Below are 14,678 nucleotides of genomic sequence, written 5' to 3' on the forward strand. Positions count from 1 at the left end.
TTTGGGTGTGAGGATAGGTGCACCAGATGTTCGGGGAGTCCAGCGAATCATGCCCATATGTTCTGGGCATGCCCAGCACTGGAAGAATTCTGGAAGGGGGTGGCGGGGACGGTGTCGAGGGTGGTCGGATCCAGGGTCAAACCAGGGTGGGGACTCGCGATTTTTGGAGTTGCGGTAGAGCCGGGAGTGCAGGAGGCAAAAGAGGCCGGTGTCCTGGCCTTTGCGTCCCTAGTAGCCCGTCGAAGGATTCTGCTACAGTGGAAGGATGCAAGGCCCCCCAAGTGTGGAGACCTGGATCAGTGACATGGCGGGATTTATAAAACAGGAACAGGTCAAATTTGCCCTGAGAGGATCAATACAAGGGTTCTATAAACGATGGCAGCCTTTTCTGGACTTCCTGGCGCTAAGATAGGTATCTTGGTCAATAGCAGCAGCAACCCGGGGCGGGGGGGGGGGGGGGGGGGGGGGGGGGTGTTCCTCCTTATTGTAGTTTCTATTCTGTAACTTTATATTGTGTTAATTTGCGTTGTTGTTAAAATGCTGTGTTGTGCATGGAGGTGGGGCGAATGTTTATGATTGTTAATATTATTGTTATTTTTGGTATTTTACTATGGTGCGTTATTGTTGTGTAAATTCAAAATTTTTCAATAAAAATTATTTACAAAAAAAAAGTTCAATACCCTGATTCCTCCATAGCCCATAGAGCAATATTTAATTCCTTCTTGAAATTACACAACGTTTTCACCTCAATTACTTTGTGTCAGCGAATTCCACAGATTCACCACTCTCTGGGTGAAGACATTTCTCCTCATCTGAATCCTAAAAGGTTCACCCCTTATCCTCAAACTATGACACCTAGTTCTGGACTCCCCCATCATCGGGAACATTTTTTCTGAATCCTGTTAGAATTTTATAAGTTTCTATGAGATCCCCTCTCACTCTTCTAAACTCCAGTGAATATAATCCTAACCGACTTAGTCTTTCCTCTTATGACAGTCCCGCCCTCCCAGGAATCAGCCTAACCCCTTGCTGCACTCCCTCCATAGCAAGAACATCCTTCCTCAGATAAGGTCACCAACACTGCACACAATACTCCAGGTGTGGCCTCACCAATGCCATCCCTTCACTGTCGCTGGGTCAAAATCCTGGAACTCCCTCCCCAACAGGACTTTGGGTGCATCTACACCTCAGGAACTGCAGCGGTTCAAGGCAGCGGCTCACCACCATCTTCTCAAGGACAATTAGGCATGAGCAACAAATGCAGGCCCAGCCAGCGACGCCCACATCCCGTGAAAGAATACTGTTGGTTCACAGCGCCAGGGTCCCGGGTTCGATTCCCAGCATGGGTCACTGTCTTTCCGGAGTCTGCACGTTCTCCCCGCGTCTGCGTTGGTTTCCTCCGGGTGCTCCGGTTTCCTCCCACAAGCCCCAAAAGATGTGCTTGTTAGGTGAATTGGACGTTCTGAATTCTCCCTCTGTGTACCCGAACAGGCGCCAGAGTGTGGCGACGAGGGGCTTTTCACAGTAACTACATTGCGGTGTTAATGTAAGCCTACTTGTGACAATTAAGGTTATTATATAATTATCAATTCATATCAAACAAAAGAAGTCTCGAGATCTATAAAGTTCGAAATAATCAAACAAACCATCAAACGGAATGAATTTGAAGCTTTATTTCACAGTTTAAATGCCAAAATCATTCCATTCATTTTATATATACATATATATTTAGATATATATTTACATCTATAATTATTACCTGTTTAGCTGCAATGAGAGGAATTTAAATATGTTACGGTTTAAGGGTTCCAAGTTTAATATTCATCACCCTGGATTTGGGAGACATTTTTCTTCCAATGAGTTACAGGACTTCCTTTTCCAACACTTGCCAGACAAGTGTTTTCTCTCTCTACTCACAAAGCTCTCCATTAACACACGTTTATTTAAAAAAAAACAATTTTCTGCGAGTGGAGTTGGCTTCTAGAGAACGGTAGTTTTGGCACCAACTTGATTTACAGGGATGAGCACCCAAGGATTTCCGGGGGGGGGGGCTTTCCTTGTTCTGGTTGCCGTGGGTACTATCTGGTCTGACTGGATTACGGCTATACTCGTCCACCACCACTAGATGTCTACAATCAAACCTGCAAAGGAAAAGCACACCAGTGACATCTTGTGGTGGCGTAGCAAAATGCGACGAGAACCATCTGTTGAATGGTAGAAGGTTGTAAGTGTAATAGGAAGAGGGAGAATCAGTCCCGTGGCCGGGCAGCCACTGCAAACGGTTAACACAACGGGACACATCTCCCCGCCTCTGGCCACTTGGCCGGATTCTGCCTTGATTGGCATCCTTGTTAGCTGGCTGGCGTATCCACCTTCTCGGTGTCTGCCACTTGCTCATTTCTCTTCACCTCCGGCTCGCTTTCCTTCTCCTCTGGGGCCTGGGGGTCAGCCGTGCCCTGTGCACCCTGAATCTTACCATCTATCAAGGCATGCTCCTTTTTCACAATATCTTCAAGTTCTTCCTGCAGGGAGGATTATAATAATCTTTATTATTAATAATCTTTATTATTGTCACCAGTAGGCTTACATTAACACTGCAATGAAGTTACTGTGAAAATCCCCTAGTGGCCACATTCCGGCGCCTGTTCAGGTACACCGAGGGAGAATTCAGAATGTCCAATTCACCTAACAAGCACGTCTTTCGAGACTTGTGGGAGGAAACCGGATTGAGGAAACCCACGCAGGCACGGGGAGAACATGCAGACTCCGCACAGACAGTGACCCAAGCCGGGAATGGAACTTGGGACCCTGGCACTGTGAGGCAACAGTGCTAACCACTGTGTTACCGTGCCAACCACATAAAGGTTTTTCAAGGGAATTGCACAGCTCAGGGACCCTGGCACCTGAATGATGGGGTGATGAAAACCAGGGAGGTCTCAGCTTTGGAGGAGTGCAGAGGCACTGCTGGAAAAAAAAAGATTTCCGTCAAAGCTTTTCATTTTGCACTCATCAGGTCAATTTGCAAGAATACCAATGACTTGGGAAACAACAATTTATACTGTATGAGAAGAGAATGCATTTTGTTTTTTAATGTAGAGTACTTAATTCATTTTTTCCAATTAAGCGGCAATTTAGCTTGACCAACCCACCTACCCTGCACATCTTTGGGTTGTGGGGGTGAGACCCACACAGACACGGGGAGAATGTGCAAATTCCTCACGGACAGTGACCTGGGGCCGGGATCGAACCTGGGCCCTCGGCGCCGTGAGGCAGCAGTGCTAACTACTGTGCCGCCCTTATGAGAATAGTAAGAAGTCTTGCAACACCAGGTTAAAGTCCAACAGGTTTGTTTCAAATCACTAGCTTTCGGAGCACTGCTCCTTCCTCAAGTGAGGAAGGAGCTGTGCTCCGAAAGCTCGTGTTTGAAACAACCCTGTTGGACTTTAGCCTGGTGTTGTAAGACTTCTTACAGTGCTCACCCCAGTCCAACGCCGGCATCTCCACATCATGGCCCTTATGAGAAGAGAATGGTGATTCGTTGGCACGGTACATTGGTATTCTTGCGAATCGTCCTGATCAGTGCCAGATGAAAAGCTTCGACAAAATGTCTTTTTTTCCAGCAAGGAAAATCACCTCCTGTTATTTTTGACCCCCTCTTTTGTGAATTTGTTGACCTGCGTGAATGTTTACAGCAAATCGCGGCCCCCAAACTTTGCTCGTCTGCGATTTCAGACTCTCATGTCAAACTGTAGGGCTGATAAGCTCTCACCTCCACCACATCTTTCCCACGTAGACAGCGCGCACTGCCCATCTACCGTCTCCGCTCATGCGCAAGTCCATCCTTCACGTTTTCACCCCGCTCCCCTGCCCGCCAAGATTTAACGGGATCGGAACGACCCCCACGAGCGACGGGAGTTGGCTCTCCTCAAGTTCTGCACAACCAAACGCCTATGAGTGCAGAGATATGGGAGGGTCATAGGGCTGAAGGAGGTCACAGGGCTAGGGAGGAGCAAGGCTATGGAGGGATTTAGAAGTAAAGCCCCCAGTCACCCACAGAGTAAAGCTCACTCTACCCTGCCTCCTGGACTAGTAATCCAGAGGCCCAGGCGACTGCTCTGGGGTCGCGGGTTCAAATCCCACCACAGCATCTCGTGGATGGTTCATTGATTTTTAAAAATTGAGATCTCTGGAATTGAAAATGGGGAACAAGAATCTAGTATTGTTGTTAAAGACCCATCTGGTGGTTGGATGACGTGCTGGGCCAATGAAGCGGCTGGATGCTGGGTGGGTGCGCGGGCCTGTGCCGTTCAGCTGGAGCCTGAGGAGAGCCGGGTGACGGGATGAGCTCCCTGGGGGCGGCGGTGCGGGCCCGCAGGTGGCAATCAGCGCAGTTCTTGGTTCCTGTTGTGCCGTCAAGCTCCAGCCTGTGCAAGTTCTACAGCTCCCTCCTGTCCGGACCCAGTGGCTTCCTGATCCCGAGCTCCTTGGCGGGGCAGATAGAAACAGGTAGCCTGAGCTCCCGACTGTTCCCTTGGGGCCAGGGGCAAGTCCGGACGAAGAAGCGCGGCACCGAGTACCAGCCCAAGACCATCAAGAGGATACGGACTCATGGCTGGCAGAAGCGCATCAGCACCCAGGGTGGCATCGAAGTAATACTGCGCAGGATGCTCAAGGGCCGGGCATCATTGACTCACTGAGTGTCTTGTGATTCCTCTAGACATGTATCGACTGAGAAAAGATGAACTGTGAGACTATACTTATCTCTAAATGTCTTTGTACATATTGTATTAAACTGTTGAACTTAAAAAAAAAACAAAAACAAAACAAAAAAAAAACATCTGGTTCACTTTTGGGAAGGAAATCGGCCGTCCTTACCCGGTCTGGCCGACACGTGACTCCAGACCTACAACAACGTGGTCGACTCTTTAACTGCCCCCCTCTGAAATGGCCGAGTGAGGCACTCCGTTGGAGTGGCCAGGGAGGGGCAACGAATGTTGACCCAGCCCAGCAACTTAAAAAAAAATTTTAAGCCCTTTTTTTCCCAATTAAGGGGCAATTTTAGAGTGGCCAATCCACCTACCCTGCACGTTTTCAGGTTGTGGGGGTGAGACCCACGCAGACACGGGGAGAATGTGCAAACTCCACATGGACGGTGAACAGAACTCTCAGGGGAGAAATTAGGAAATGTTTCCACCTGTAACAAAGGGTGGGGGAAATTTGGAATTCTCTTCCCCAATTGATGCCCCGACGGCTGTTCATTTTTAATCCGAGATGGATAGATTTTTGTTAACCAAAGGTATTTAGGGATATTGGGCGGGTATGCAGAGTTATGTCACAGGTCAGCAATGATCTCATCGAATGGTGGAATGGGCTCGAGGGGCTGAATGGCCTCCTCCTGTTCCTACGTTCAATGGAAACCCCCCCTGCTGTGCCAGCCTGACCGTTCTAATCCTCATCCTACTGCACTTCATCACTGGTTTCCAAAGCACACTCGACACAGTCCTTTGTGTCAATGTCATTGACGACTATGGTCTGCAAACCTGGTTAGCGGCTACAGACAGTAAATCAGACGAATGGCCGTTAATCCTCTCCCGCCGAGGGTCGAAATGCTGAAGGAATGGCGGGGGGGGCTTCGGTTACCGTGCCAATTCTGGATTGAGGTCTGGATAAGCCAAATGACACAGAGGGAGGAGCGCTGTCGACTTAACGGAGCTGAAACTCTGCATTTAAGTGTCAAGCTGCGGAAAGCTCTCGCTCTGCGGAAAAATGCAGACTCGCGCGTCTGGGATGCGGATCTGCTGCAGACTAGAAACAGATTCTTCTACCAGTCGGGGCTGATTTCTAAACCATAATCCTTTGGAGTAAAGGATCAGTGCGACTGTCTCGGACTAGGTGTGTCACTTTCCTTCATTCGTGGGGTGTGGGTGTCACTGACAAGGCCAGCATTTATTGCCCATCCCGAAATGCCCTTGGGAAGCTGTCCATTTCCTGCCTTGAATTACTGCAGTCCAACATCTCGCTACTCGCTAGGCTGTTTCAGAGGGAAGTTCAGAGTCATCGTGGGCCTGGAGTCACATGTCGGCCAGACCGGATAAGGACGGCAGATTTCCTTCCCCAAAACGACATTACTGACCCTGAACCACAGACCTTTTCTCTCCCCCACTCCCACCACCCTCTCTATCAATGCTAATTCCATGGTCAATATTACTTGAATTCCAGATTATTTTAAAAAACTTTTTTAAATTTATAGTGCCCAATTCTTTTTTCCCCAATTAAGGGGCAATTTAGCGTGGCCAATCCACCTAGCCTGCACATCTTTTGGCTGTGTGTGTGTGTGTGTGTGTGTGTGGGGGGGGGGGGGGGGGGGGGGGGGTGAGACCCATGCAGACATGGGGAGAAGGTGCAAACTCCACTGGGATGGAACCCGATGCCTCGCCGCCGTGAGGCAGCAGTGCTAACTGCAAATGTGCTAATGAATATTAATACCACCAGCTGCCATGGTGGGATTTGAACCATTGCCGCTCTCCCCCCACCCCCTCCCCTCCAGAGCATTATTTTGGGCCTCTGGATTACTATCCCAGTGACAGTAACACTACGCCACCATCTCCCATTCCCTTGGTAAATGATTTCATAGTGTCAGAACTAACATTGACCCAAGACCGAGATACAGAGCGTGGGGCAAGGCAGATGAGATCTAAAAGAAACATTACAGTACCTTCCAGCCCAGTAGATCAGCCAGAGCAAGACAGCCGTCATCACAGGAACCCACATAAGCCACATCCCTGCTGAGACAAGACGATGTCATATCAGGGCAGAGTCAACCTTTGGGATATCCCATTAAAACCAAACCCGTTTACATCATCTGGCCTACATCCATTCCGACGGAGAGACAGAAAGGCTAGTGAGGCCCAGGTTGCACAATCCACTCGGCAGCAGCAACAACCAGAATTTATGTAGTGCCGTTAACGTGTGACTGCCTAACGGACGTTGACACCGACATACAAGGACGGGAGAAACCTTGGCCAAACGGTAAGATTTTCAGAGCATCTTCCCAGGGAGGAGGAATGGCAGAGAGGGTTATGGAGCTACGGGTCAAGACAGCCCAAGTTTTAATAATAATAATCTTTAATGTCACAAATAGGTTTACATTAACACTGCAATGAAGTTACTGTGAAAAGCTCCTAGTCGCCACACTCCGGCGCCTGTTCGGGTACACAGAGGAAGAATTCAGAATGTCCAATTCACCTAACAAGCACATCTTTCGGGGCTTGTGGGAGGAAACCGGAGCACCCGGAGGAAACCAACGCAGACGCGGGGAGAACGTGCAGACTCCGCACAGACAGTGACCCAAACCGGGAATCGAACCCGGGTCCCTGGTGCTGTGAAGCAACAGTGCTAAGCGCTGTGCCACCAGTGCTGTAACATTGCGAGAGATCTGCTTCGGAGGAGGGCAGAGATCTCGGGACGTGGGACTGGAGGAGGTTCCAGAGATAGGGAGGGGCCAGGCCACGGAGGGATTTAAAAGCGAGGACAATTCTAAAATCCGTGCCTCGAAAGACAAGGGCAGCAGCGTCCTGCTCACTTTGCAATACGCTTCAGTATAATGAAGCTGATCATAACCACCATTTTGACAGCCACAGGCGGAAAGATGTGCAATGTGTGACTTTCCAAATTAAAGTCAAAAATCCTGATGAAAGGCCAACAGTGACCGTTACAGGATACCCAATAGGTTGGAATAGGAGATTTGATAAACCCGCTTTGCGACACCAAATCTGGTATTTTGGAATGCCCTGGGATGGTTGTGTGGGATTGAAGGTTGGGGGGGGGGGGGGGGGGGGGGGTGCAGGTTCTGAAACGGCTGGGAAACACCAAGTAGATGATCGCGCAATGAATTCAGATGCCAGCGCAGACTGGAGGAGGAATACACAGGATGAGCAATACAGAAATGTAATGTAACTGGGACCTAATCTCATCTCATAGAATTTACAGTGCAGAAGGAGGCCATTCGCTCCATCGAGTCTGCACCGGCTCTTGGAAAGAGCACCCTACCCAGGTCCACACCTCCACCCTATGCCCATAACCCAATAACCCCACCCAACACTAAGGGCAATCTTGGACACCCAGGGCAATTTATCACGGCCAATCCACCTAACCTGCCCATCTTTGGACTGTGGGAGGAAACCGGAGCACCCGGAGGAAACCCACGCAGACACGGGGAGAGCGTGCAGACTCCGCACAGACAGTGACCCAAGCCGGGAATCGAACCTGCGACCCTGGAGCTGTGAAGCAATTGTGCTAACCACAATGCTACCGTGCTCTCCCCAAATCAAGGGGGTTGGATAGTTTAGCTGGCGAATAAAGGTTTTAAGTGGCAGTTATGGCCCCACATTCTTTCATCTCAGCCGATCAGTGTGGCCTTCGATTCATTTCTCCCTCATGGGTTTACCGAGCTTCCTCTTGAGCACATCCAAAATATTCACCTCAACCACCCGCGTGACGGTGAGTTCCACATTCTCACTCCTCTCCATAACCAGGGACACAAATTCAAGGTAACGGAGATCAGGGAAATTTTCATTTTAAACCGTCGTACACAACAACAAATTCGATATTGCCAACTTGCCTTTATATTCAAACACCTTCGTATGAAAAGCCCAGAATCTCATTTGCATTTTTAAAAGAATGTTCTGTTCTACCTGCCTTTAGCTGCTATTCCTCACAAACTCTCACTTTCTCCATTGTTAAGATTATCATTTAGAGTTCAATTCCTTTCAATATCAACACCCCCTCCCCCAAACACCTGACTTGACCATCTGGGAACCTATTCCTGTTTTCCATCACATCCTTCCTCATTTTTCTATACTAGTCTCAGCAGATTTAAATATCACCCTCATTGTGACTGGGCTCAGTGCATTTCTGCAAATCAACATCCTGGGGGTTACCATTGACCAGAAACTGAACTGGACGAACTATATAAATACTGTGGCTACCAGAGCAGGTCAGAGGCTGGGAATCCTGCGGTGAGTAACTCACCTCCTGACCCCCCCCCAAAGCCTGTCCACCATCTACAAGGCACATGTCAGGAATGGGATGGAATACTCTCCACTTGCCTGGATCAGCGCAGCTCCAACAACACTCAAGAAGCTCGACACCATCCAGGACAAAGCAGCCCCGCTTTATTGCTCCCCCTTCCACAAACATTCACTCCCTCCGACACACAGCGGCAGCCGTGTGTACCGTCGACAATATGCGCCCACCAAGCCTCCTTAAGACAGCATCTTGCAAACCCATCACTTCTACCACCTGAAAGGGCAAGGGCAGCAGACACATGGGGAACCACACTACCTGCAAGCTCCCCTCCAGAACACTCACCACCCCGACTTGTATCCGCTAAATTGCCCCTTAATTGGAAAAAAAATAATTGGGTACACTAAATTAAAAAAAAAAAAAATTTAGCGTGGCCAATCCACCTACCCTGCACATCTTTGGGTTCTGGGGGCGAAACCCAGGCAAACACGGGGAGAATGTGCAAACTCCACACGGACAGTGACCCAGAGCCGGGATTGAGCCTGGGACCTCGGCGCCGTGAGGCAGCAGTGCTAACCACTGTGCCACCATGCTGCCCCTTCAAGTAAATCTTTTGTTTGGTTCCAAATGCTTCTCTTGGATTCTATTTTCAGGTTCCTTCTTAGGTTATCCAATCTCTCTCCTGTTGTCCTTCTGTCGTTTTTAATCTCCTAGGTTTATTCTGCACAGTCTCTCTTCCTTTAAGTTTCATTTTTACTCTGGAACCCCAGCATCTATTTACACTCTCTTGCTCCCAAGAACTCGCAGTGTCCACGTGAACCCTTCTCCCCCTCGTTGCAATTTTCCAAATCTGTACTCGGTAACTTAAGCTCAGAGGTCATGGGATAGGAATGGTTATTTTTTTTTGCACAAAAACTTGCCTGTAGGCTTTTTCGGAGTCAAAGTTAAAGGACGCTCCAAGACCCAATAAGGCCATCACGGGGTTACCCTTAAGGAGAGAAAGAAAAATCTGATAAAATCTTGGTGTGAGAAATTAATTACACTGGTTAAAAAAAAAGGCTGCACTGACCCACACAAGAGCAGGCCTTGGTTATGTACTGAGGATCATAGGTGCAAGAGGAGGCCATTCAGCCCTTCGAGCCCGTTCCACCACTTCATTTCCTGCATTAACATCGATTCAGCGCCGGTCAGGAGGAGGATATTAGTCAATATTCCTGCCACTGACCACTATCCTGCCCAAAGTGGTAACGGTACTGGATCAGAACACACAGACGATCAACAATCAGAGCCCACCCTCAGATCGGCCATCCTGATGACATCTCTGGGGGCTGCTGGTCTGGAAAGGAGTCACAGCGTGTTACAGAGCAGGAGGAGGCCATTCAGCCCATCATGTCGGTGAGAGCAGTCCAATTACTCGCTCTCCCTGCCCTTTTCCCACAACCTTGCAAACGCTTCCTTCTTCAAATACGTTTATCCAACTTCCCTTTTGCAAGTTACTACGAGATATGCCCCCCCCCCCCCCCCCCCCCCCCCCCCACCCCCCTCCGCACGTTCTAACAGCGCATTCCGGATCACAAGTCCCTGTGGAGAAAATATTTTTTCTCATCTCCCCCTCTGGTTCTTTTGGTCATTCCCTTCAATCCGTGCCCTCGATTGATCGACTCCTGCCAGTGAAAAGACCTTCTCCTTCTTTAACTCTATCAGAATAGAGAACACACAGCACAGAAACAGCCCCTTTGTCCCAAAGATCTTTGCCAGAGTTTGTTTCACCTCACACGCTAGCAGTTTGTAACTTTTTGTTCCTTTCTCTCTACTTTCCCGAAAAGAAAAGCCTTTAAAACGCAGAGAACAAAGCACAGCACAATACAGCACAGCAACAGGCCCTTCGGCACTCCAAGCCTGACCATGGTAGGTGCCCAAACTAAAACTGTCTGCACTTACAGAGTCCATATCCTTCCATTCCCACCCTATTCATATCTTTGTCCAGATGCCCCTTCAATGCTGCTATCGTACCTGCTCCCACCCCCTCCCCAGGCAGCGCGTTCCATATATTTACCACCCGCTGTGTAAAGAACTTGCCTCGCACATCTGATCTAAACTTTTCCCCATGCACTTTAAACCTATGTCCCCTAGTACTTGACTCTCCGACCCTTGGAAAGAGCATCTGACGATCCACTCTGTCCATGCCACTCATAATCTTGTAGACCTCTATCAGGTCGCCTCTCAACCTCCATCGTTCCAGTGAGAACAGACCGAGTTTATCTAACCTCTCCTCATAGCTCGTGCCCTCCATACCAGGCAACATCCTAGTAAACCACTTCTGTACCCTCTCGAAAGCATCCACATCCTTCTGGAAGTGTGGCGACCAGAGTTGTACACAACATTCCAAATGAGGCCTAACTAAGGTCCTGTACAGCTGCAACATGACTTGCACATCGTTATATTCAATGCCCCGACTGATGAAAGCCAGCATGCTGTATGCCTTCTTGACCACCTTTTCCACATGCATTGCCACTTTCAGTGATCGGTTTCAGTCAACCTCAGAAGTCGAGGTAATAGTTTATAGAAGTAGGGATATGAAGAGTCACGTGTAGGTCAGGCCGACACGGACGCCAGGATCCATTCCCTGAAGAGAATCAAACCATGAGGCTTCTTAATGACAGTCCAGCCATGCTCAGGGTCATTTTACTCAAGATTTTCCCCAAGTTACCAGATCTGTGAAACTTCATTTCACAATATGCCAATTGTGACAACACAATCCCTGGGCTATGGGTCAAGCCTGGTGACAGTTGTGTCACCTCTGGGTGAGATGTGGCACAGGGGTAATGTCACCAGATTAGTAACCCAGAGGCTCAGGCTAATGCTATGGGACACGGGTTCGAATCCCACCGGGGAGCTGGTGGAATTTAAATTTGATGAATAAAATCTGGAATTGAAAGCTGGTCTCCAGAGGGCAACCGTGACAACGATCATCGATCGTGGTAAAAACCCATCTGGTTCACTAAAGCCCCTTTCAGGCAGGAAATCTGCCGTCCTTACCTGGTCTGGCTCCAGACCCACAGCAATGTGGTTCATTGTGTTTTTCCCCAATTAAGGGGCAATTTAGCCCAGCCAATGCACCTACCCTGCACATCTTTGGGTTGTGGGGGTGAAACCCACTCAGACATGGGGAGAATGTGCAAACTCCACACGGACAGGAATCGGGTGCCGGGATCGAACCCAGGTCCTTGGCGCCATGAGACAGCAGTGCTAACCGTTGCTCCACCGTGCCATGCCCCTTATGTGATTGACTGCTAACTGCCCCTCTCAAATGGCCAAGCGAGACACTCAGTTGAAAGGGCAATTTGGGGTGGGCAATAAATGAGCATATCCTATGAACGAATAAAGGAAAAAAAACAACTCTTAGGATCAAGCCCCGTAACAGAGGCCTGAGCCTAAAATCTCAACTGATGCTTCTAGTGCAGTACCGAGGGAGCACTGCGCTGTCAGATGATGTTAATCTGAGGCAAAGTCTATCCTTTCAGTCAGTAATAGATCCCTTCGGCATTAATCGAAGCCCACGGCATTATTCAAAGATGAGTAGGAGGACTTGTCCGCTCCCAATATTTATCCCACAATCTGTTCTTGTCACGTTGATCGGTTATCTGGTCACGACCACATTGCTATGAACGGGATCTTGCTGTGCTCAAACTGACCGACCAGTTTTCCAGCATTAAAGTTATTGAATTAGTTAATGAAATGTAAAAATGCTTCATTAGCTGGGAAGCGCTTAGGGATGTCCTGTGGTTGTGAATGGCGCTATATAGATTCAAGGTCTCTCTGTCTCACAGACCACCTCAGGACTACATGCTTTCAAGTTCCGTATATGTTGATCAGGGGGTAGAAAGGAGTTAATAAAAGCCAAGTTGGAAGTGTCTGTGCCGGAGCCTTTCTCGTGCTGTTACCCACCTGACGAGTGATTTCCTTGTTAATGAGAAGCCGAGGTGTTGTGTCAGACACTCTGGGTGAGAGAGGAAGAGAGCATCATTAGCACAGTACCCTCGTGAACCACAGCACAGCTCATAACATCCCGACATCCTGTATCACCACCAGCAGCGGCACGGACTCGAGATCAGATCTATTTCAAGTGAATAAGTCATCTCCCTGGGGAGCAGCTCGTTTCTTCGACATGCTTCTGATCAGATATCATCAGAGAGTCGCAGAATCTGAGAGAGAGGTTCCAGTTTTCTGCCTCAAGCTCTCCTGCAGTGGCCTATCTCAGATGGGCCACGTCTTCTTTTTTTAAAAATGTTCATTTCTAGACTGTGGGTAACGCTGACAATGCCAGTCTTTATTGCCCATCACTAAGACGCCCCTTTGAGAAGGTGGTGTATATTTTTGGTTTCCTTATTTAAGGATGGATATTCTTGGATGGGAGGGAGGGGGAGATTGTTTATGGAGCGGTGGGTTAGCATCCCTACCTCTGGGCCGGAGGTTCCAGGTTCAAGTCTCACTTCAGGACCTGAAGGCCGTGGAAGGCGAGTTCGTAACGTGGCCAAATAGGTTGATTACGAGCCGGTAAATCCTTCTGACACACCTGACGGTAGGTGGGAAGAACTTTGGGGGTGCCCTGTGGCCGTGAACGGTGCTGTGCAGATTCAAGGTCTCTCTTCCCCGGTCAGCCAGACTGCAGAAGGTGACGGCAAGCCACTGCAGGACTTTGCCAATCACCGTCACAGACCGACCCAATGGGAGTCTATGGCTGCCATCGCCCTCTTCGGGCCTAGTACCTGAAGGCACTTACTTGTATTGGTGGCAATTCAGAGAAGGTTCACGAAAGTTGAATCATGGGGTAGAGAGGGGTGTTTTATGAGGAAAGGATCAGCAGTTTGGGCCTATGACTACTCATGTTCAGACTTCAGACGTTAACTCTGTTTCTCTCTCCTGTTGAGTTTTTCACATTGTCAGCATTTTGCGTTTATTTAAGATTCTGAGGGGAGTTGATGCTGGGAGGATGTTTCCCCTCATGGGGGGTGGGGGGAACCTAAAATTAGGGCGTAGTTTCAGAATAAGGGGTCTCCCACTTAAAAGAGAGATGAGGAGGAATTTCTTCCTTCAGAGGGTTGGGACCGTTTCAGGCTCTCTATGCCGGACAGCAGTGGACTGGGTAATGCAATACATTCCATAGAAACCATGAGGATCCAGGTTCGATCCTGGCCCCGGGTCACTACCTGTGTGGAGTTTGCACATTCTCCCCGTGTCTGCGTGGGTCTCACCCCTACAACCCAAAGATGTGCAGGGTAGGTGGATTAAACCATGCTAAATTGCCCCTTAATTGGAAAAAAAAAATTGGGTACTCTTAAAAATATTTTTTTTAAAAGAGTCTTCTCTGTCATTCGATGAGATTGTGACTGATCTGAGGTGATAATCCTCAACTCCACGTTCCCATCTTATCCCCATAACCCTCGATTCCCTCACTGATTAAAAGTTATTATCGCTCAGCCTTGAACACACTTAACGTCCCAGCCTCTACAGCTCTCTGCGGTCGTGTCTGCGTGGGTTTCCTCCGGGTGCTCCGGTTTCCTCCCACAAGTCCCAAAAGACGTGCTTGTTAGGTGAATTGGACATTCTGAATTCTCCCTCAGTGTACCCGAACAGGCGCCGGAATGTGGCGA

The 14,678-nt window shown here is 48.9% G+C and overlaps 1 protein-coding gene across 2 annotated transcripts in view; it reads right to left on the minus strand.

Annotated features, from left to right (window-relative positions):
• Positions 1–1,658: 1,658 nt before the first annotated feature.
• Positions 1,659–14,678, minus strand: part of sirt2 (sirtuin 2 (silent mating type information regulation 2, homolog) 2 (S. cerevisiae)) — a 38,218-nt gene continuing 25,198 nt past the window's right edge. For both annotated transcript variants that reach the window (XM_038786003.1, XM_038786004.1), the window contains exons 13-16: positions 12,973–13,024; positions 9,945–10,012; positions 6,716–6,782; positions 1,659–2,522 (exon numbers count right to left, since the gene is read on the minus strand). In XM_038786003.1, coding sequence (XP_038641931.1) covers positions 2,352–2,522; positions 6,716–6,782; positions 9,945–10,012; positions 12,973–13,024 — 358 coding nt within the window. In that variant the 3' untranslated portion in view covers positions 1,659–2,351. The remainder of the gene's footprint in view (positions 2,523–6,715; positions 6,783–9,944; positions 10,013–12,972; positions 13,025–14,678) is intronic.

This window comes from Scyliorhinus canicula, chromosome 27 (assembly GCF_902713615.1).
Source record: "Scyliorhinus canicula chromosome 27, sScyCan1.1, whole genome shotgun sequence".
NCBI classification, from domain to species: Eukaryota; Metazoa; Chordata; class Chondrichthyes; order Carcharhiniformes; family Scyliorhinidae; genus Scyliorhinus; species Scyliorhinus canicula.